The sequence below is a fragment of the Heliangelus exortis genome, chromosome 1 (genome assembly GCF_036169615.1).
Source record: "Heliangelus exortis chromosome 1, bHelExo1.hap1, whole genome shotgun sequence".
NCBI lineage: Eukaryota > Metazoa > Chordata > Aves > Apodiformes > Trochilidae > Heliangelus > Heliangelus exortis.
The window spans coordinates 111,396,614-111,417,766 of record NC_092422.1 but is presented as its reverse complement, the minus strand read 5'-3'; the positions used below and the strand labels follow the sequence as shown (position 1 = coordinate 111,417,766).

The window sequence follows — 21,153 nt, the reverse complement described above, 5'->3', positions numbered from 1 at the left end:
TCTTGGAGACCTACCTACAGGGTTAGCTCTGTGCTCTCCTTAACATAACTATCCTTTACCACTCAGTAAGCTGTTCACTTCCTATTTCCTTCTCTCCACACAACTGAATTCCCCTGGCTGAGAGGGCTCAAGAGCATTTTTTTTCCTCTTCCTCTTGAAGCTGCAGTCTGACCCGAAGAGCAGCACAGGGCAAGGCAGACTACTAGTCTTCTTCACTATTTATTAGATACGTGTTTTTTAAGGGAAAATAATTGTTCTAAAGCACCAACACAGACACAAAACATGACATGACTAAACCACATTTTCTCCTGTGGGCTCTGGGCACACTAGAATCACTGAAATCATGGGATAAATTTTAACTGGTGAAACATAATCAGAAGCTGAACACTTTCTGGAAGTGTATGGACAGAAGTGAAGCAACCAAGTCCAACAGTGACAAGCTTTTCTATCAGAGAGAATGAGGGTTCTTGACTGGAGCTAGAATCTGAGTTTGCTGGGAACTGTGGCTGTTCAGTGAGATCATTCAGTCTCACTCACAGATAATGAAAGGCTACAGAGGAGATAAAACCAAGGAACAATGAAGACAGAAAGATGCCAGCAAGCACTCCCTGCCAAGGCATAACTCAGTGAATGGTAGATCACTCTTGGCATGGACTCTGTAGGGAATGACATCTCTCACCCCAAAGCAGGTCACTGTGCTACTTAATTATCAGTCCAGCTCTTCTGCCTGCCAACATTTTTCCAGGAGCACTTGCACTCACTTTTGTGCCTAATTATACACAGTATACTTCTTAGCATCATAAATACAAACACAAAAGGCAGTGAATCAACAGTCCTTTGTTAGTCATTTCTTCCTTATAAAGAAATAATTCTTGAAGGATTTTCTAAAAAGTTAAAATGTTCTGGATTTGTGGAGGTCACATGAGCTCAAAGGAGACCTGCACCCTTTTGAACAAATTTAAGCATTTCCTGAATCTAAAAGGAAAAGGCAGCTTTGTGCAGGAGAGTGTAAGCCCTACTCCACTATACTGGGCAGAACTGAAACCAAAAAAGCTTCCTATGAAAATGTACCACAGTGCAACTTGTGTTAAATCCTATGAGTAAGGCCCATGTGCTGACTTGGAATCCTTGGAATGGACAAGAGGTATACAGGGAAAGAGCAGCAGCACAGAGGAGTCTCTGCAGCCATCCAGGGGGAGCTCAATGTTTTGGACTGCAGAGAGACTTCCAGAGCAGTATAGATTAAATGTACTTTATATCAATTAGCTTGCTAAACATGGACTGTTCTCAGGAGCACATTAGCAAAATAGATTTCACTTGTGCTGATGTCACAGTATTTTGAACAACAGGGAAAGCATGCATTTCCATTTTCAGTAATATCTTTATCCTGGCCACTACCCAGATAGTTTCATTAAACACTATCAAAAGGACAAGAGAAATCACAGGAACTTGACAACTATGTTACTGGATAAGAAAATATTTGATTTTGAGAAAATAACTTTTGTCATATTATGATTTTAGAATACTTTTTTTCTCCCCCTCTCCTTGATGAAAGAGCCAAATGATAAACCAGACACTCTCTGAATTCCAATGCAAAGATATTCTGAAAACACCTTACAAACAGCAACTCATACGTGTGGGCACAGATGACTTTTCCTAAGTCATACTCACTTGTATCAGATTTTGGCATGTTTACTAAACTCCAGTTTTAAGTGTCTGCATTTGTAAATTAATGCTTTAGCATTGAGGCTATCTCTATATGAAAGGTTCTGGGATGTACAGTTGCCTCTAAAAAACAATCATTCCTTCTTGGCTTGCCAACAGAAATTCCAGGCTGATCTGCAACCATTCAGTTCAACAAAAGCCACCAATTGATGGCCAAAATCAGCAGGAATAACTATGCACAGCATTTTTATGAACTAAGAGCATCATGTTCAGTGCATCACACCACTTGCACTGAATCACCCTAGGGAAAGGACTCTGTCTGTAAGGGGAAAGAGTTTCTACGACAGTTCAATGAATCAGATGCATCATAAGGGAAGCAGATACTGGTAACTCTTCAGAGACAAGAAAATAGGTACAAATGATCTGAAGAATTCAGCTGGGAGCACCCTAATTTGGCTAGCTGTGATAAAATAAGTAGTCATCTATAGGCAACAGGAGCCCTGAGCAAACACTGAATCTCCAGAAAAATTTAACTCTAAATTACCTAACTGAAATTCACATCTTTAAAATGTGAAAGCAGCTATGGAAAATAATATACAAAATATTTAGTGGAACACTTGTTGTTCAAGCTTTGTATCTATCAGGGATTTAAGTTAACTTCTTTTTCTTTTCACTTAAATAAATCATGGAGTAATAAAGAGAGGGGAATTTATAAGCATGACAACCATCTCTTATGCATATCTAACTTATGTCAGAGTTAGCTACAAGACAAGCAGAGAAGTCAAATTTTCTATTTTCTACTTTCACAGCAAACATCCAGTCAGTTTATGTCTAACATCCCCCTAAGAAATCACTATTGCAAAGCTGTTTGAAAAGAAAATACAGTAACTATTAAGAATAGATTTATATAATTCCTTTGCTATTAAATAACTGGACAGAAGTAAGGAACTGGACAGAAGTAAGGAGATAAGCAGAGATGGTTCACTGGGCGAGATGCATTAAAGCGGCATTTATTCAGCAACTCACAGTTGAGGACAGCGGTGTTTCCAGCCTATAAAAGCAAATAAAAACCACCTGAGAGTTTGCTCCCCAAAAGAACAAATGAACTAATTTTTTTTCAGTATTAGAGAATCACAGGCTTTGAAATTTTGTGTTCCATGGCCCACTATATCATCACGATACTGTTGGTAACAAAAGATGTGGAGGTAGTTAAAACTGCCAGCTGGTTTGGTTTCCCTCTGTTTCAAGGAATGTGAGAGAACTTGGGTGATGAGGTGACTGGAATTTGAATTAACTGGCTTTCTTGTGTTTCTGCCCAAACCCCAAAATATACCTTGGCGCTGTCATGTGAAGTATCTTCAGCTGAAGCGCAGTCTATTTCTCTAATTTAAGAAGACACGTCAACAGCTGGCTGATAATTTATTAACTAATAATTAACACGTTCAGAAGTAACCCTGAGGTGCTGCTATAGCAACAAACTTCAAGAATGAATCGAAGACAAAATAAAATATTTGCTTTTTGTTTTGAAATAAATTCATCTTGGCAACTTATATTTTTCTGAGCTATCTGGTTGCCTGTTTCAGTAAAGGCTCAGCAAAAGCAGTGCTGGGACGAGATGTTACTTTCACTTGTTCTATGATTCTGCTGGAGTGGTTCAAGTGTTTATGGCCTCTCATGATCAAACACAGCCCTATTTATTGTTTTTATCCATAGAGTGAAAAGTCTTGAACTCTTCCCTACAAAACTAGAGGGTGAATACAGCTGTACTGTGTTACAGCAAATTTGGCTTCAGTATCATAATTCCCTTTGCCTTACATTGAAGCTGTTTCTTTTTCATAATTTCAAAGATGAAGACAAGACCTAGCATTGCCTCCCAGAGTGCTGGACAAATTAAGTATGCCTTAAGAAAATACATTAGCACCATGTATTTGTGAGCACCACCTCACTTACACTATTCAAATAGTTCACAGCAGTATTTTCATTTTCAAAATCTGGTGTCATAGTACCACCCGCCAAGATTTCAATGATAATCTAACACTGGAAACCACAGCTTCTCAGGCTATCAATTCTATTAATTTCAAAGCCTCTCTGTTGTTTCAAAGAATCAACTGAGGAGCAGAACAAGTAATTTCACTTTGAAATGCTAATTTCTCACGTACTGTGACCCATTTAATGATGCAGATGGTACATTTGCCTATGACCCTCAATATATTGCATTAATAAATCTCATTATTTTAAGCCTTATTATAAAGGCTTATTAACTTGCTGGCAATCAGAAACTAGTGATTCATTCCACCTTACTAAGTTTTGAATTTAGTACCTCTTTTTAACGCCCGCTGTAACTGAGGCAGATGTGATAGCATGGTAAGCATAACCTGTCCTGTGACAGAAAAGACATCACCAAAGAAAGATCCAGACAGCTTAAATTCCATCTAACTTCAGTAAGAGAGTTGGTCGCCTCTGAGGAGGATCTGTGTGTTAAAGAGGAAGCCACTTTCTGTCAGTAAACAGGAAATACAGATCTTCAATTAAATCTCTCTGGGAAATAAAATAGAACAAGCTGCAGCAAACTGACTTCAAAGCCAAAAATAAATTTTTAAACAAATATTATTTTCATGTAACACTCCATGCTGTGTTTTCTAGCTTACTCTTGATGCTGAAAAAAAATCTTTTCAGCCAGTACAAACAGAACACAAACACCTGGTCCATTTACTCATTTTCAGACATTGCATTTAATGACCTGGAGTTGTCAAGTGGACATTCTGCTGTCACTTGTCTTGTGTTACAAAACATAACTTGTTGGAATTCCAAGTTCAGTGCTTGCTGAATTCAGAAGAAAGATGCTTTCAAGAGATTTTTAAATAGATTGCTTCTTGTTTATGCTTTTAAAATACCTTAATTTGAAAATGGTTTGGTTTGTTTTTTAGGTGTATCAACAGACTGTGCACAGCAAGTAAGCTGGCATAATTTCTCTCCAAATTTCTTCATATCATGGAGTGATTTTGGAAATTTAATTTGTAATAGAAATTCACCACAAAATGAGTACAAATACATGAAATATCCAGTAGGAAGATTTCTCAGTACTGGCATTCAGCTACATGCATGCTCACTAAGACCTCCAAAGGAGGAGATGTACTGAGGGGGCCCAGAGTCAGCCCCATCCCCTCCAGTGCCCTTTCTCAAAGCAGTATTTCACAATTACTGAAGGCATTTTCCTTTCTTTAGTTGCAACACATACTAGCTTTATTAAAGCTAGTCTGAAATATGCTCTCTGTTTTTAATGGATATAAATATATAAATAGACATTTCTCAAAGAATCTTGGTAGAGCATGTGTATTGCAAAAATATACTTAAATATACTCTAAATTCCTTTGCCAGTTTCTCTCTAGAGATCAGTACAGTTCAGAACTGAGTTAATAAACTGTAGCTCACTGTTACTTTAGGATCAATAAAGGAAATGCAGAGGTAAAGATGTTATTATCAGCAATTCCAGTTTCTACATATATACATAAAGCAATGTACAAAAAGGAATTTATTACTTGTACGCTGTCATCTAACCTGTTTGCAGGTCATTCAAGTACTTCTTTGAAGTTCTACTTCCATCAATCTCACTGTCTCCCTCACAAAGTTCCTTACACAAATTTATTCAACATTTTTGTTTGGGACTAAGTACAGTAACAAACCTTATTTTTAGGGTGCAAACCTGAAAAGAGCTTGGATTTAAACTCAGGATCCCACATCAATGGCGTGTGTGTGTCCCCAGTTCCCAGATTTCATTCTTCAGGTCATTTCCCAGTATTAGTTAAAATGGCAAACAAAATAGAAACACCAAAAACACCAAGTAAACTGTTGTTTGAGAATATCCAAGTCTGCAACTCTGATGAAAAAAGGAATGGGAATTAACATTCTAAAAACTTACTTGGACACAGTTTGAGCAACCTGTCCCTAGCTCCTGCCATAAGATACTTCTGTATTTTTATTTTAAATACTAGAAAATTCCACAACTTTCTATGTCCAGTCAGTAAACTCAGTTGTGTTTAAAGGTCAAATACATGGGCTAAGAATTTAATTTAAATAAACTTCAATATTCAACAATTCAACATTTTTTAAAGATCAGGACAGAACAAAGTCTGACCATTATTTTAATGCATAATGCCCCCTGAAACTCCTTCAAGTTATGGATCCTACTTTTCAAATCAACAGCACATAAACCACATAACTTTAAAAGAAATTAGTTGTCTATTGAAAGCTCCTTGTTACTGAAACAGCCTCTAACTCCTATTTCAATTTTGATTATGGATCAACCATTTGCACTAGAGTACAGCTTGATTTGAATCTGATGTAATGGCATTCTCCAAGGAATTCTTGCCCAGGCTTTACTCTCAGAGCTAGTTGCTTGTTGTTCTTTTTCCAGACTGACCTGGAATGTCCTCTTTTGGGCTGATACAACTCCACCTAGACTGTGGTGATGAGACAGTGACTGCATCTTGCCCAGAAGAGCTGGCCTTTCTAATCCTGGCTCCTTCTCCTGTCCAAGGAAATAGGTCCAAGGCAACTCCACCCAGGCTATGAACAAAACTGTATCTTATTCAATAAAGGTGTGTAGGAGACTCTGGGGAGCAAGAAAAGTCTTCCAAGTGTCCTAGGTCTAACACTTTTTTAAGCCTCAAAGAGCAACACATAACACAAACACTAAACAGAAATGTGTATTTTGGATATGGCCATGTATAAGGTAACCATTTTAAGAGTTGATCAGCTGAATAAAAACATGAATTTTCTTTAGCAGCAGGTCCTCCATAGGGAAAGTGCAACAGGACATTTAGAACTTAAGCGGGTGAGGAATTCAGCTGTTTCAGCTTTTGGTCTTCCTCTGCCCTCAAATTAAATCTGCAATTATCAATGGATTTTTTTAAGAATCAAAAATCAAAGGCATAGTGAAAAACTAAAATTGCATTTGCTTCTGACAGAAGAGTAAAGAGACTATATAAACCGTGGTGTTATCATTAATCGTTGAATGGACAGATCATCTGCTGCATGGATTAATGTGAACCCAGAGTGCAGTGAGGCAAAAGAAAAGCAAGGTTAATAAGTCATGTAAGAACAGAAAAATATCTGTGTAATTGTTTGAGCATGGAAAAGAAAGAGCATTCAGGAAACTGCAAGTTCTTCAGCCTAACTTTGGTCACCAGGACCAGTTGCTCATACCTATGCATATGACAAACAAGAAGGTGAATCTTCAGCCACCACAAAATTACCAAGGCCAGACTGTCTGAACATCTTTGCTGCCTTCTGTAATACTCAATTTGTGTAGAAGGGGAAGTTAGTGAATGTCATGTACTTCAACTTCACCATAATCTCCACAGGTATCCTTACAGACACACTGGAGAAATTAAGATCGGATGAGATAAATTACAAGGCAGATGGAAAACTGGGCTCAGTCAGTGGATGTAAGTCCAAAGTCCCCATTGACAGTCTTTCTGGTTCTAAAGAAATACCCACAGTAATTCCTAAAATTGTTAGAGTAGGGGAGAATGTTTTGTGATTTATGTACACTTGGGAAAGAACTTGGGTTGGGCAAATAAAAGAAGATGAATTTTACATAAGGTCCTTCTTTCAAATTGCAGGGTGACAAACTAGACTGAGATACTCATTTTGAAATAGGTAACTATCAAGATATCTTCCTAAATCACCTTTACAGAATGGCAGACCAATTAGTGAGACAGACAATGCTTCAGTCCTGAGGCATCAGTGAGTTTGAGTGGTTTGTTCCTGTGTCATGATTGACTTTTAAGTAAACACACCCATGCCCATGTGTGAGAGCAACTGTCCAGTCTGCAGTGCAGTTCACGGGTTCTCAGAAAGTCAAGTAAAAGGTATCTAGAATAAGATATTCCTGAACAGAAACAATCTCTTCATCACAATGTACTGTAATTATATTTCTAGCACAAACATCTAGAAGAAAAATACAATCTAGCCATGGCACTGAGACTGCATATGTAAGGACTATGCCCGTGACAGCACAAGACTTTTAACAATTCTTAAATGTATGCAAACTTGTGAGAATCTACTTAGTACCTTATTACTTCCTAATAGGATTTAATTTCTATTCATAAATCCCCCATTATGCTGTATATAGTCTAAACAGAATGCTTTAAAATAATAGCCATCAACAGATGAAAATCAAATAGGATCACTCATTCTCACCATGGGATCACTCCAAAGCTGCCACGTCTTTTCACTTCCATCATTGCAACTATCATATGATCACACCAAGTATCTGAGTTCTCTGCTCAAAATCTTGTAATATGCAAGATATACAGGACATGGATGTGCACTTGGCAATGATGCTTGCAATATTCCATGTTTTAATTTTGGAGTAAGTTCCTCACTTTTCTGAGGTAGACAGCTGATAAAGCAATTAAATAGCTGAACCATACATGAGAAGTCTTAGGTGTTGCTGTGTATCACATGCTAAACTTGGAAATATTAAGCAAACTTCATCAGTTAACAAAACCAGTGATCAAATACGAAATGTTGTTATACTTTGAGAACTGCAATTTGGTATTTTCAATGCATTCAAGTCATAGATAGAATCATAGAATGGCATAGGTTGGAAGTGACCTTAGAGATTATGTACTCTAACCTCCCTGACATGGGCAGGGATGCCTCTCATCTAGACAAGGTTCCTCAAGGCCTCCGGTCTACCAGCAAAGCTTTTAACAGGTTATCCCCCTTTCAGTTTAGAAAGCTACAGCATGAACTGAAAAAAATTTTAAACTAAAATTGCTCGATATTTACAAAAGAGGAGTCAAAGTGGTTTCACTTATGGTCTTTGTATCCAAACCGAACACTCTCATACATGTCTATGACACTAGCTGGATGCAGCTTAGTCCCTTAAGGGTTGATTACAGCTGCATAGAGTTTTTTTCAGCAAGAAATATATTCAATCTTGCACCATTATATGAGGTGGATCTTATGAATGATCAACTGGCTTCTTATTAAAAAAAAGTAACAGATTAAAACAAAATCATAGGTGACCATTTTTTATCTTCTTTTATATTCCACATTCTGAATTTGCAGAGATCAAAGCAAAGGTTCTATAGTTCAAGCAAGTGTATGAAGAAAGAAGCAATAGACTTCAGTAATTCTTTAAAGAGAATGAAAATACAAACCACCACCAGGATAAATCCTTGATGATTTTAGAAAGTAATATGAAATTCCAAAATTTGGCAGAAATCCTTTTTTTCAGTACTATGAACACCTTGTGAAGAGGAATCATTGTTAAAATATTAAAGTATGAAGTGGATTGTTTTAAGTCTAACTGACTAGAACCTACCTCTAACTGACTAGAGGGAAAAATGGAAAACATATTTAGAGTAGGTAAATAATATTTAAAATAAAAGTTATATCTATGATTAAGGGAGTACTAAGATAAATCACAAATACTTATTTTTACTACTAACGAAGCATTTCACCTGTTCACCCACCTACTTCCCTTCCTACACAGGATATGGCAGACAATATGAAGCTTACTTTCTATGACTGTACTTCCAAATTCTCTATCCGTTACATCACCTGCTTCATTGTCACCACATTGCCTTTTATCTGTAGAGATGAAAGAAAGCAGTGGGGAATAATCTCTATTTCTAGCCAGTCTCTATATACCCATATTTACTTTTCTTGGAATTCTTCATCCAGTGTTTTATTGAAAGAAAAAGAAAAATGCCAATAAAGTAATCACTAACAGATACACAAGAGAAAGATTTGTGAAAATTTGGGGGCAGGATAAGGGCATGCACTTCTAGGCACAGACCCCCCTAGCTAGGCAATATGTATATGACTGACTTTGCATTTTCACTTCTGCTTTGCTCAGGCACATGTCCAGTTGTTGGTGGAGAATTTATGGTATGTAGAAAGTTATGTCTCTCTCATCACTGATCGTGTAACCCAGTGTGCAGCAGATTACAGTAATTCCCAAGGAATGTTCTCTGACATAAAGGGTATATTAAGGACATAAATATTATTTCACAACTTCACCGGGTTTTAAAATGAGATGGTCTTTCCTGTGCCAATTTTGACAACTGTCAAATGTTATAAGTCTACAAAAGCAAATTAATGGAAAAAAAAATTATCTAGAGAAGCCAGGTCACAAAGAACAAATATACAAGATGTCTGAGATTTCTACACTGATATAAGTGTAAATAAGACTATCCATTTCTTTTGTATAATTTTTTCTCAGCTTTAATACTATGAACAACCTTCCCTTCCCTTCCAATAAACATACTAATAGCATATCATATCCCTTGCTAATTTCTGTCAGTATTTCTGTCTGGAAAGGGAACAGAATAAACATCTGTTACATTATTGAGAAACTTTTCTTTCTAAGAACTCATTATTGCATATTAACAATATACTAATGCTATTCAAGTGGTATGTGACCAAGTTACTAAAATTTATAAAAGCCTGGAAGAGTAACATAAATGTTGATGCACAGCATTTACAAAAATTAACTATATCTGACAACAATTTTCTTTGTGTGTGTACATGCATGCCTCTGTGTGAGGGAGAGTCTGTGTGAAATCAGACTCATTAGTTGCTTTCTTCTGTGCAAGTTTAGCCTAAGTATAAATCTTCCATTGGAGAAAAAAAATCAAAAAATCTGTCCAAAATTCCAAACAAGTTCTTCAGCTTGAAAAAAGTTTGCATAGTTAGTATTTCAATCCTTTAAAAAAGATCTCATTTGTGATGTTTATAAAAACACCTGATAAAAAGATAATGTTAACTAACTACTACACCATCACCAACTGAGTCACAGCAGATCTATCTAAGGAGCACTGAATAAGCAACATAAGCAGAGAGATATTTTTATTAGAATTGCTCTATTTTTCCTTCCCCATAGTTAAAGCAAAATACAGGAAGAAATGCTGAAGATCTGCAGTATTTCTACTTGGCTAAAAGCTGTTTTCTTATCAGTAAAGGAGCAAATGATGGGCTAACAGTGTGGACCAATTTCAGTCATGTTCAGAACAGTAAATAGGTGTTAATAAGCTCTATGACAAAGGAAGAAAACTTAATGATTTGAGCTGAACATACATCCCCTTTTACCTGAAACAGCTCTTCCAACTAAGAGGATTTATGGTTCTCAAACTTGACTACAGCCATGTCCCTACCCGTGTAACAAGCCATTTTTCAGACTACACAGTGCTATAAATAAGAGCTTGTGCCCTGCCATTTAATCCAACCAGTTCAGCCTTTCTGTAGGCCAGAGAGAATGGAACTCTGCCAAAATTTCCAGGGCAGATAATACAGTTTTCTTCCTTTTATTTGTGTCTCAAAATTCAATTTCTTTTCAGTTCTCAGACTATTGGGCCCATTTCTTTTCTTTGCAGGATACACTTGTTCATATTGAACAGACAGATATTTAAAAAGAAAAATGGCAAGTGATAAGGTCCGAAGTCTTGCTATGTGTTTTTCTTGTTCATGCATAGGCTTGAACTGTGGTAATGAGGGAATCAAAACTGCCAGAAAATGTTTTCAGTTTGAAGTCAGAAAGCAACCTTCTGGGACATTTCAAGTTAACCTATTTGTATTTTTAAACCAACCACAACTGAATGTGTTCTAAAATTATTCCAGACTTTTCCATCACAGATAAAAAAATGAAAGTGAATAATTAATATAAAGCAGAAACAAGCAGCTGACAAAAGAAGAAAATATTTTTCCCTATGCAAGTTAAAAAAACATGTTATCCCACATACACTGCTAGTCCTCCAAAATTGGCCAGTTTCCAAAAGTATTAATTATCTAAAGTCATATCAAGTACTCTCTGGCTATTTTTAGATTCATAAACTAATGCCACAGCTGCTGATGATAGGACAGAATATTATAATCTCTTACTGCTTTATTGAATCATGCTTTTCCTGAGCAGATTTCAAGCAAATGCAAAAGCCTAGAACTATACAAAAATATACAGAAATAACTTTACAAAAGAAATTCCCTAGCACTTTCAGAATCCAGTTTGCCATTGACTCTCCAGCTTGAATGAGAGCACTGAATCCCAACCCCTTATGAGGCACAGACAGTAACATTCTAGTGTTAGCTCACCATGCACCCAGATATAAAAAATCAATAAGAATCAAATCACACAGATATTTCATTTAGGTATTTCATTATTTGGGACTTTATTGAAATGGATTTATTCATAGGGACCCTGCTGCCTTCAGGCATTTGTTCAATGTAAACAGTATTTGCTATGGCTACAATTAGCCTAAAAAAAAATTGTGGATTCACTTGGCTCATATATTTTTTTCCAGAAAACATTCTGAAAAATATTAATCACTGTGGAGTAATGGATCTCATGCACATCTCTAAATGACTTTACAATACAGAAGTTAGAACAAGTGCTCCCCCCAGGACTGGGAAAAGATGAGCCTTCTTCTAGCATTCCTGACATCCCTGCCTCTAGATCTGCTGCCTCAACTCTTTACCAGCATTTTACTCAATAACTCTGAAGTGGTGAAGAATCTGGGTCAATATCCTTAATGTGACCATCCTTAAGTAGCCTCGCCTGGACATCTGCACATTCTGATGACATCACTTTCGTTAAGCAATGAGTACAAAAACATTTAATTCTTGTGATCATGGTCATAACCACAATCACAGCTTCATCAACAGTAGAAATCAACTCGGTGGTTGAAAACTTGACTTGTTTTTTTCTTCACCTTGCCATGACACACCCACCAGCTTAGGGTTGATTTAGCCAGAGTATAATGATTGGTATGTTTTGAGGAACAGCTATGCTGGAAAAGTTGGCCCAGGCCTTGTCCACCCCAAGGTTTGACACATGATGAAAACAAGTTCTAATTTTCATTAACCCTACCCTCACAGCAAAGTAAGACAAACATGTATTTCATAAAGCAAACCTGCATTACGTACATGTTGGCCTGTATTGCAGAAAACACAGTTTCTAACTAAGGACATTTGAATCAAGGCCTGTCAGGCAAGCTTAGGTGGCACCTGGCTGGCATCTTGCTGCCCTCTTCCACAAGGGAGCAAACTAAGGAGTGGGCTGTTTTGCTAATGGAACCTATTTTGTGTCACTGCCTTTCCAGAACACCAATACCTGCTTCTCCTCACACCACAATTTATGATGGCATTGCTGCACCAACCATGCCAGTGAGTAAGCCTCCAACCATCCCTTGCGAAAGGCAGTAGGCAAGAACACTCCACAGCCACAGATTTATCCTACTTACCAACAACTTCAAGTCTACACTTGAATTTCCCCAAGGAAAAGAAATCCACTAAGAGCTGTATGAACAGTTCTGACTATGGCACATCACTGCTAGCCATTTTTACTGCAAGAGCAGGCAGAGCTTTCTGTTTGCACATATAACATTGTACATGTACATGTAACATGGTACATAGTACATACCTGGTAAGTCCAAACACTACGAAGAAGCCTCAGGCCCTTTGACCACTGACAGTACCACCAGTCAGCAGATATGCAGACTATACTGTCCACACAGATTAGCTCTGGCCAAAGAGCAGCAAGATTTAACCTACAGCTCTCCCTTCAGGTGACTTATGGCTTGTCCTGCTGAAATGGCTGGACACAAAAAACTAGCAGAGGAGAACTGAAAAACAATATTCAGAAAGAGATACTTGGGAACAGGAAGATTAAAATGAAAAGGTGGAAGGTTATACAGATTACCCAGCAGTGAGATCATTTCAGAGGCATTCGTATGCTATGGAATCAAATCTTGGCAGAAACCACCCATATGTATCATCACTGTCACACCACTGCCTGTGCCAGTATAAAAATGGAATTCTGGTATTACAAATTATCTTTGAACTCCAAAGCCTGACACTTAATACCAGGTTTTGGTATGTTTTTGTGCAATCCTAGGACAGAACTGTCTGCATGATAAGATAACTTTGATTAAGTGAGCTGCTATAATGGCAACATTCTTATGGGTTGTTTTCATTTTCCACAAAGCATGAGCCAAATTTGCCATGACATGTCTACTGACTGAAAGCCCTAGCTACTCAGTTATACCAGATAAAGGATCCCTTTGAAATTTTTCATAGAACTTTTTTGTCATTTGTATGCCATTAAACATAAGAGAAGTATTTCCCACAAATCAAATTAATTTTGCACTTCTCTTTCCAGACACTAAAAAATGAAGTTCAGTAATTTAATCCATACTGACCCTCCTTCATCAGAATATGTGTTTTTAAAGGTTAATGCATTTTGTATTTTGAAAAATAGTTCCCAGAAAGATGTTTTGTAAACCATGGAGCAAAGATATAAACTACATGTCATTTCACTCCATTTGTGATATTTTGATATGCCAGCTTCATTATATGCTAAAAACAGACCAAAACGACTTCCAGTTCACTTTGCCCTGTCTTACAGTTTTAGCCCCGCTGTCCTACAGCTACCACAGGGGTACTGTTGGAGGGGGGCAGCATAAAACTTTAAAAATTAAGGTCTGCCTGTTGCAGTATAGTGATTGTGATAGATTGAAGCAACTCAGCATTGTTTTAACTGCTTGACACCAGTAAGTGAAAACACATGCCGAGTTTAACCTCTGGTTAGGAAGAACTGTTACATAACATAGCATAGCCAGTAAATTTAGCTTTGAATAAAATTATTCTTTCACAAATGTCAGCAGTAAGTTTGGAACTATACTGTAAATACAGAATTCACTCTCCAAGTGATGTTATATATAATTACCTCTACAGTAGTTGTCTATAATATTTTCATATATTTCTTTATACTTACCAAACAACCAAAAAAAACCCCTCTTAGAGTAAAACTATATTTTTTCCCACCTATCTCCACAGTTGACAACTGCAGCCATAAGAAGTTTTTGATCTGGCTTTCCCAACACGGTCTGTAAATCAGACTCTTTCACATGGCTTGATAAGGAATGTCAAATCTGTACTCTTTTTCCCTAAAAAGGCAGCAATGAGGAGAAAGGTGAATTAAGGTTTCTTGAGCCCTTCCTGGAAAGCAGAACAGGCTTGAATCCTGGAAAGTGGAACAAAAATGGGCCTGAATTCCAGTTTACCTGATGACTAATTCAAAGAGAAGGAAAACCAGAGGTCAGAAATACAGGTGAAAAAACCAACCAACCAAATAAAAAAAAAAAACATCAGCAACAAAAAACCCAAACACAAAAACAGACCAGAAAAACATTCAGAGTCTCCTTTTTAAAGACTTTGTAAAACTAGGTTTATAAAAAGGGAGCAACCACAAATTCTTTTCAGTTCTAACAAAGCAAAGCAGAACATGAAGATAAACAAAAGCTATCAGAAACAGATCTTATAGTAAAAAAGTGCATTTATATGCACATCTGTGTTGTAACTGGGAAGTCAACTGGCAAAATCAAAACCATGAAATGCTGTTTTATCAAACACTAAAAACTTGTTCCACAACTGTTGCCTTCAGCAACATTTGTATTGAGTCCATCTGGAAAGATGCCAGTGAAACATGGTTTACAAGGAAGTACAGTCTTGTGGATTACGTCCTGTAACTTGCTTATTCTTGTAATTTTGCTTTTTCATCTCCGTCTTGGATTCAGGATGCTCTGCTTATCAACTCCTTTAAAGACAAGATTTTTGTGTCTGTACCCTGTTCCTCTCTATTAAAGAAGACACTGCATTCCTGTCCCCATTCCAAAATGATGGAACATTTCTGTTACGCGGTACCATAACAATTAGAGAAAGCAAGACGAGTTATAACTCTGCCACCTATGCTTTACAACTGTTTCCACCATCATTAAAATATCTCAAGTACACCAGTGTTGAACTGAAAAATTATATATTGTATGGCACTGCCTTGGGAGTATAAGGGAAGAGACAAAAAAAGTAGAAAATGTCCTAGTTTCTCTTCTTTCTGATGAAAAAGGAAGTTTTAGAAGCCGGACATAGTTAAAGAGACAGTGGCTGAAATCCTTGATATAAGAGCATCCTTAATTGTATCATTATCTTTTGCCCCACTGTTCTGTGATCCTTCAAGAGAGTCCACAGGACTTGGACTACAGTACTTTCTTAGCAGCTGGCCCTTCAAACAGAAACTTGTGAAAAACAAACACAATCGTAAAAAAGGCATCGTCTCCACAGTAAAACATAATACCCACCAACCTCCCCTTTCTAAATACACTACCTTTACTTATTTTGGTAAAATTTTAATGCAAAAAGAGTCCGAATTATGACACAGCTCATAACTGCCTCATCACTTGTCATTTGCTACAGAAAATTTGACAAAGAACTGCTACTTCACCTCAGCTTTTGGGACTACACTAAGATCAGATAGAAGTTTTCTTTTTTTTCTTTTTTTTTTTTTTTTTTTTTTCCATTCATAGTCTTGCAGGCAATCAGGATCAGCATAAAGTTTCCACTGGAAATTTTGACTGGTATTTCTCCAATTTTGACTCCTTGAATCATGTTGGTAGCATTCCCAAAGTATCCCTCCAACAGTGCCTTAATTTTTCAAGTACAAATATTTAAAGAAAAATTTTTTTCATAAAGGACACCCTCCTGAGAAGAGCAATAACATTTTCTTTTGTTACTCTAATAAAAAACCCACTTGTGGAGTTGAAACTATAAAGATATATGGGCAAAGGGAGTAGTTGGTGATCCAGGCTCCTGAACAGAGTATTTGCAGATACTGTCTCATATACTGGCTCTGTTCCTTTGCAGCATTCCTTGAATCACTGAAAGGAAATCCCAGCTCATGAGACTGGGGATCACTGTGCTTCACCTCCTAGAGAGAGAGCACTAGTATTCCAAGGCAGTCTTTAGAAAAAAGAAAAAAAGGCAATATTTACACTGATAACCTGTTCACAGGAGTAACTACCACCAGAAAGTGCTTTTGGCTAGGTTGTTCTCTGTCAAGTTATGAAATTGATTCCACTCCCCCCATAGAGCAAGAGTGACTCTGGAACCTCAGTTATAAAGCTGATGACTTGAAGAGCATGGGAATTCACTGGAATTTAAGCTTACTTAGCAGGGCATAGTAGCCCTCTTAACAGAATACTACCACTACATATCTTTATTTTAAAAATACTTTAAGATTCCAATACATTCATTGCTTATGAAAAGATTCTGTACTCCCTTTCAAACAAGTGTGGTAGGAAAAGACAGTCCTTGGAACATCTCTAGATAACATCTAGGTAGTAGTATACTTGTATTATCAGCAGAGTTCAATGTAAATAATAACCTGAGAGGCAGCTGCAAACAAAAGAATTAGGCTGATGCTTCAACACTGCAGTAGGAGAATCTTTTAAGAGCTATTTAATTGAAAAGAAACAAAGATTCCACCTGCAGCTTTATGCATTTGGCAAACAGAACTTCACTTCTGCAATGTTATTTTAGGACAGGACATTTTGCATCCCAGAGCAAATCTGTCACTGACTGCAGTGAACCAGGAGCTTTGTCTGAATTTCACAGTTACCATAAATTTACATTCACTGTTCTATGGTAATGAGCAGAAAATGCAGTGAAGCCATTTAAAAAGACAAGCACTTGCAAAGTTCCTTTCTTCACACTAGGTAATACATACTGTCCCTCCGTTCAACATAATCCTCCCCAATATAAACTTCTACAACAGTTTAATTATAGATTGCTTTTTTGATCAAACTAAGGTCAGTCTGCTTGACTTAAATAACAGCTGCATATCTATGTTAGTCACAGACTACATGTTAGCCCAATTACTAGCAGCATACAGAAAACTACAGTGAAACTACAGTGGCTCCAGAAAATAAGTTACTTCAAATAGAACATCACCAGGAGAAAAAAAAGAAAAGAAAAAAAAGAAGGAATTTTTTACAGAAGTCTCGTGGAGACAGGTGGGGTAGTGAAAAATCACGCATTTCCCCAAAATATTTTAAAGTTCCTTATCTGGGAAACAGAATCTCTTAGGAAGCTCTCAAAGTGCTGATTTCTTAATAAACACCTTCAAAAGGAACTGAATTACTGCTCCCTCCCTAAATGTTACTGGTTGCAGGAGACTGCAGATGTTAAATGCATTACAAAGCACAGTGGACTTAGGCAAGCACTTCTACAAAGTGAAAGCAATGAGTGCAGTACAAAAACGGTTGTGAAAGTGCTGTATTAATGCCAAGGAGCTACAAAGTATTTTAGGATCTAGATACAGAAATATTCTTTTCCTTTTATGCTCTGACTGCTCTGCCTGCAGTAATAAAATACTAGTAAAATGCCAGTGTTATGCTGGTGACATTAGCAAGGCAGAGAAGAGATCCCTGCCAGCTTTGCAAATCTACTGTACTTCCAGGCTCCAGGAGAAAGGAATAGCCACACAAATATTCGTACGGGTTTGGAGGGGTTTTTTCTTCTTGTGGAAATTTTAATAAATCATACTTCTCTCCCTCAAAATGCGTGCAACCTGACCTGCAAAAGTCAGTTCCTACTGAATTGTTAAGGACGGATATAAAAGGAAAACACAAAAGTTCTTTCAAGACAGAACTGAAAATTTCCAACAACACAGTGTTTCTAAGTCACATTTTCTTTAAGACCTTAAACCACAAACCTGCACCATGCTGTCTAAATCATTATAAAATAATTAAATACGGTTATTTTTTTTTCATGGTACTTCTCAGTAGAGTTACAAGATACTGTGAAAACATTCGAGTTTGTTTTATTCAAGAACTTTAAAGTTACCCTCTTGCACCTGGACCTTGTTCTGTTGACTGATCTTCTTTCATCTTTTCTTTTCTCTCTAATCATTCCTAACATGTTGAAAGCGAATTTCCATGGCAAAACACAAGCATTCAAAAACAAAAAGCCCCATAACAGAAAAACAAACAAAAACCCAGAAAGTTGTCATAGCTACTTGCCTCTTGGCAATTTCTGAGCATTTCCCAGGTTTAGTGCAATATATCCACAGAAAAGGAGAAAGACCAATCTTGACATCATGGTCACAAACCCAACCTCGCTCTGGGAATGATTCTGACAGGTATCACACCAAAGTGCTGCAGCTGCATTTAAGTGAACTGTTCTCTCTGTGACAAGAGGCAGCAATACTTTGACACAAGCTTAGTTTACACAGTGGGAGGAGACAGGATGACATCATTCACTCCCACTGGAAAAGGAGAATTAGCATTAAAAAAAATAAAAAGATTATCAGGCTCCCCCTACAATATTCTTCTGGGGTTTGTTAGAAGATCTTTCTAGCCTATTCAGGATAAGAGGTTTCAGTTTGATCATTTAAATTTCATGCAAAGAAAACCAGAAATATCAGAATTTCTATTAACTGAAAACTCATCTGAGAGACATTTTCACTGTTTTATCCAAGAAAGTTGGATTAAATGCAAAAATTACATTTGCAGTAGTCAGAAAACTGTGTGCTGTATTCAACTTCGCATTTTTGCAATCTCAAGATTTTGTTTAAGATGAATTTGGGCTAGATGTGGCTTTCATTTAGACAAAATAAACACTAGGGGGTTTTGACACGCAATTATAAGCAGGTATGCTAAATATTTTTTTTTTCCGCTTGTACCTCATTTTGGCAATATAAAAATATTTTATATTTTCTCCTTTCAGATGTCTGGTGAGTCATTGTGCACAATATACACAGAAAGCAAAAAGGCAATACACGACGCAGGGGGGGCTAGAGCCTCTCACCATCTACAGAACTGCAAATAGAAAACAAATTCCAGTATTCCATGAAAAACCTTTTCACTCAGTATTTACAATGAGACCAGGAAACACCAAAAAAAAAGGGAGTTGGAAAAGGAAAAGGTTAAGTAGAAAAAAGAATTTTAACTGAATAAGGAAAAATTAAGTCTCAGTGTCTGGAAAACATCCCAAAAGAGATTAAATCCACTCAACTAAGTAATAAGTAGTTATATATCTCTCTCCTTTAAAACTAACCAACCAACCAAACTCAACCATACCCAATCATATCCATTGTTTGCAATATGTAAAGCTCTTTAGTATGCTTGCTCTGTTCCCACTCTCCACTTGCCTGGACCTGACATTGTCCTATTTTCATATAGTGCTCTCTAAGCAAAGAAAAATCACAGCATTAGTCCTGGTTAGAAACAAAGTAGTTTCAATTAAAAGAGTAATGCATGAAAGCCTATGGAATATTTCCCAAAAAAACATATTAATAGAGTATTTAAAAGACCCTGTATACTCCATACTTCAGGAAGAACTTCATAGCAGAAGCTAACAGTAATGGTCCTAGAGACAGCTGTAACAAAACCAGTTTCACAGTGGAAATGCCTTCCAGCCTGATCATACCCTTATAATTCTAACTTAAGGAAACCTGTTTTTGATTCACTAACTCAAATCTGGGAATATTAATCTGGAAATCAACATTATAAACAGATCCCAAACAATCCCCAAACACTATTGCCTCAAGGACCTCTGGGAAGATTCAAATCCTGAATATAAACACTGTGAACAGCTAAATGTAACAGGTACAATTAGGATGAGATGAAAAGATGTTTAAAAGGCCATGAAGTTGGACAGAAGTCTCCCACACTGATGGCAAAAAGACTCTCAAATGACAGGAAACTGAAGACACAGGTGTTTGGGGTTTTTGGTTTGGTTTGGTTTAGATTTTTAACTGTTCCTGAAAGCACAGTCTATTTTTCCCTTTTCAGAATTAAAAAGAAGAAATCAATCATTCGCTGGAGTAGTCTCTTAGGAAAAGTGATGGGGAAATAACTTCTTGGTCACACTCAGCTGTCTTTATATTACTCTAAAATGGACTCTACTGGTTTGTCTTACTGCACATTCTTTTTTCTTCCAAAGATCCCACAACACCTTTCAGCAAAATATACAAAGGTCAACTTCTATTTAGAAAAAGCTCAGTGAAACGTGTTACTTATTTGGCTACCTGAAAGAGATATGAGGTTAATCCCCTTTCTCAGAGACAGATATGCTCCTGCTTTCCTGTCCACTTGCTTCTCTGCTGCCAGATGCACCTTTCTGTTTCCTCCTGAGCATTATCCAAATTCTTCTATGTTTGGTATGCCATAAAGATTTCAGCTTCCCCTTGAAATCCTGGCAGACTTCCCATGTCCTTTTCTCTCTGATCATTCCTGTAGAAAACAGAGGTGGAAACCCACGTCATGATGCATTTCCTTCTCTTTTACCAAGCATATGCTTCATCGGGGGCAATAATGGTCTGATAAGCAGATGCAAGCATACATTTCTGTCAGATATATGCTGAGTCAAAAGATCACTAATGTAATACTCTTTTATACTTTTTCAATACTTTCCAGGTATCTTCATTATCTATGTGATCAGCAATTTTATCCGCTTATTCTCTTACAAGATTGACCTTTCTTATGAAATGTCTGTTACATGAAAAATGAAAAAACACACCAGGTTCTGCTTGCCTTTTTCTGAAATTGTTCTACTGTTCACTGGATGCTGACTGTTGCAGTGAAAAAACAAATATGGGAAAATAAGGAAGTTCCTGGGACTTGAGGCACTATCCTGCACTACTGGATT

At 37.1% G+C, this 21,153-nt stretch overlaps 1 protein-coding gene across 1 annotated transcript in view; it reads right to left on the bottom strand.

Annotated features, from left to right (window-relative positions):
• Positions 1-18,704, bottom strand: part of ABI3BP (ABI family member 3 binding protein) — a 145,320-nt gene extending 126,616 nt beyond the window's left edge. The window contains exon 1 of the mRNA XM_071758351.1: positions 18,525-18,704. Within this exon, the coding sequence (XP_071614452.1) occupies positions 18,525-18,603 (79 nt within the window). The 5' untranslated portion in view covers positions 18,604-18,704. The remainder of the gene's footprint in view (positions 1-18,524) is intronic.
• Positions 18,705-21,153: the final 2,449 nt, after the last annotated feature.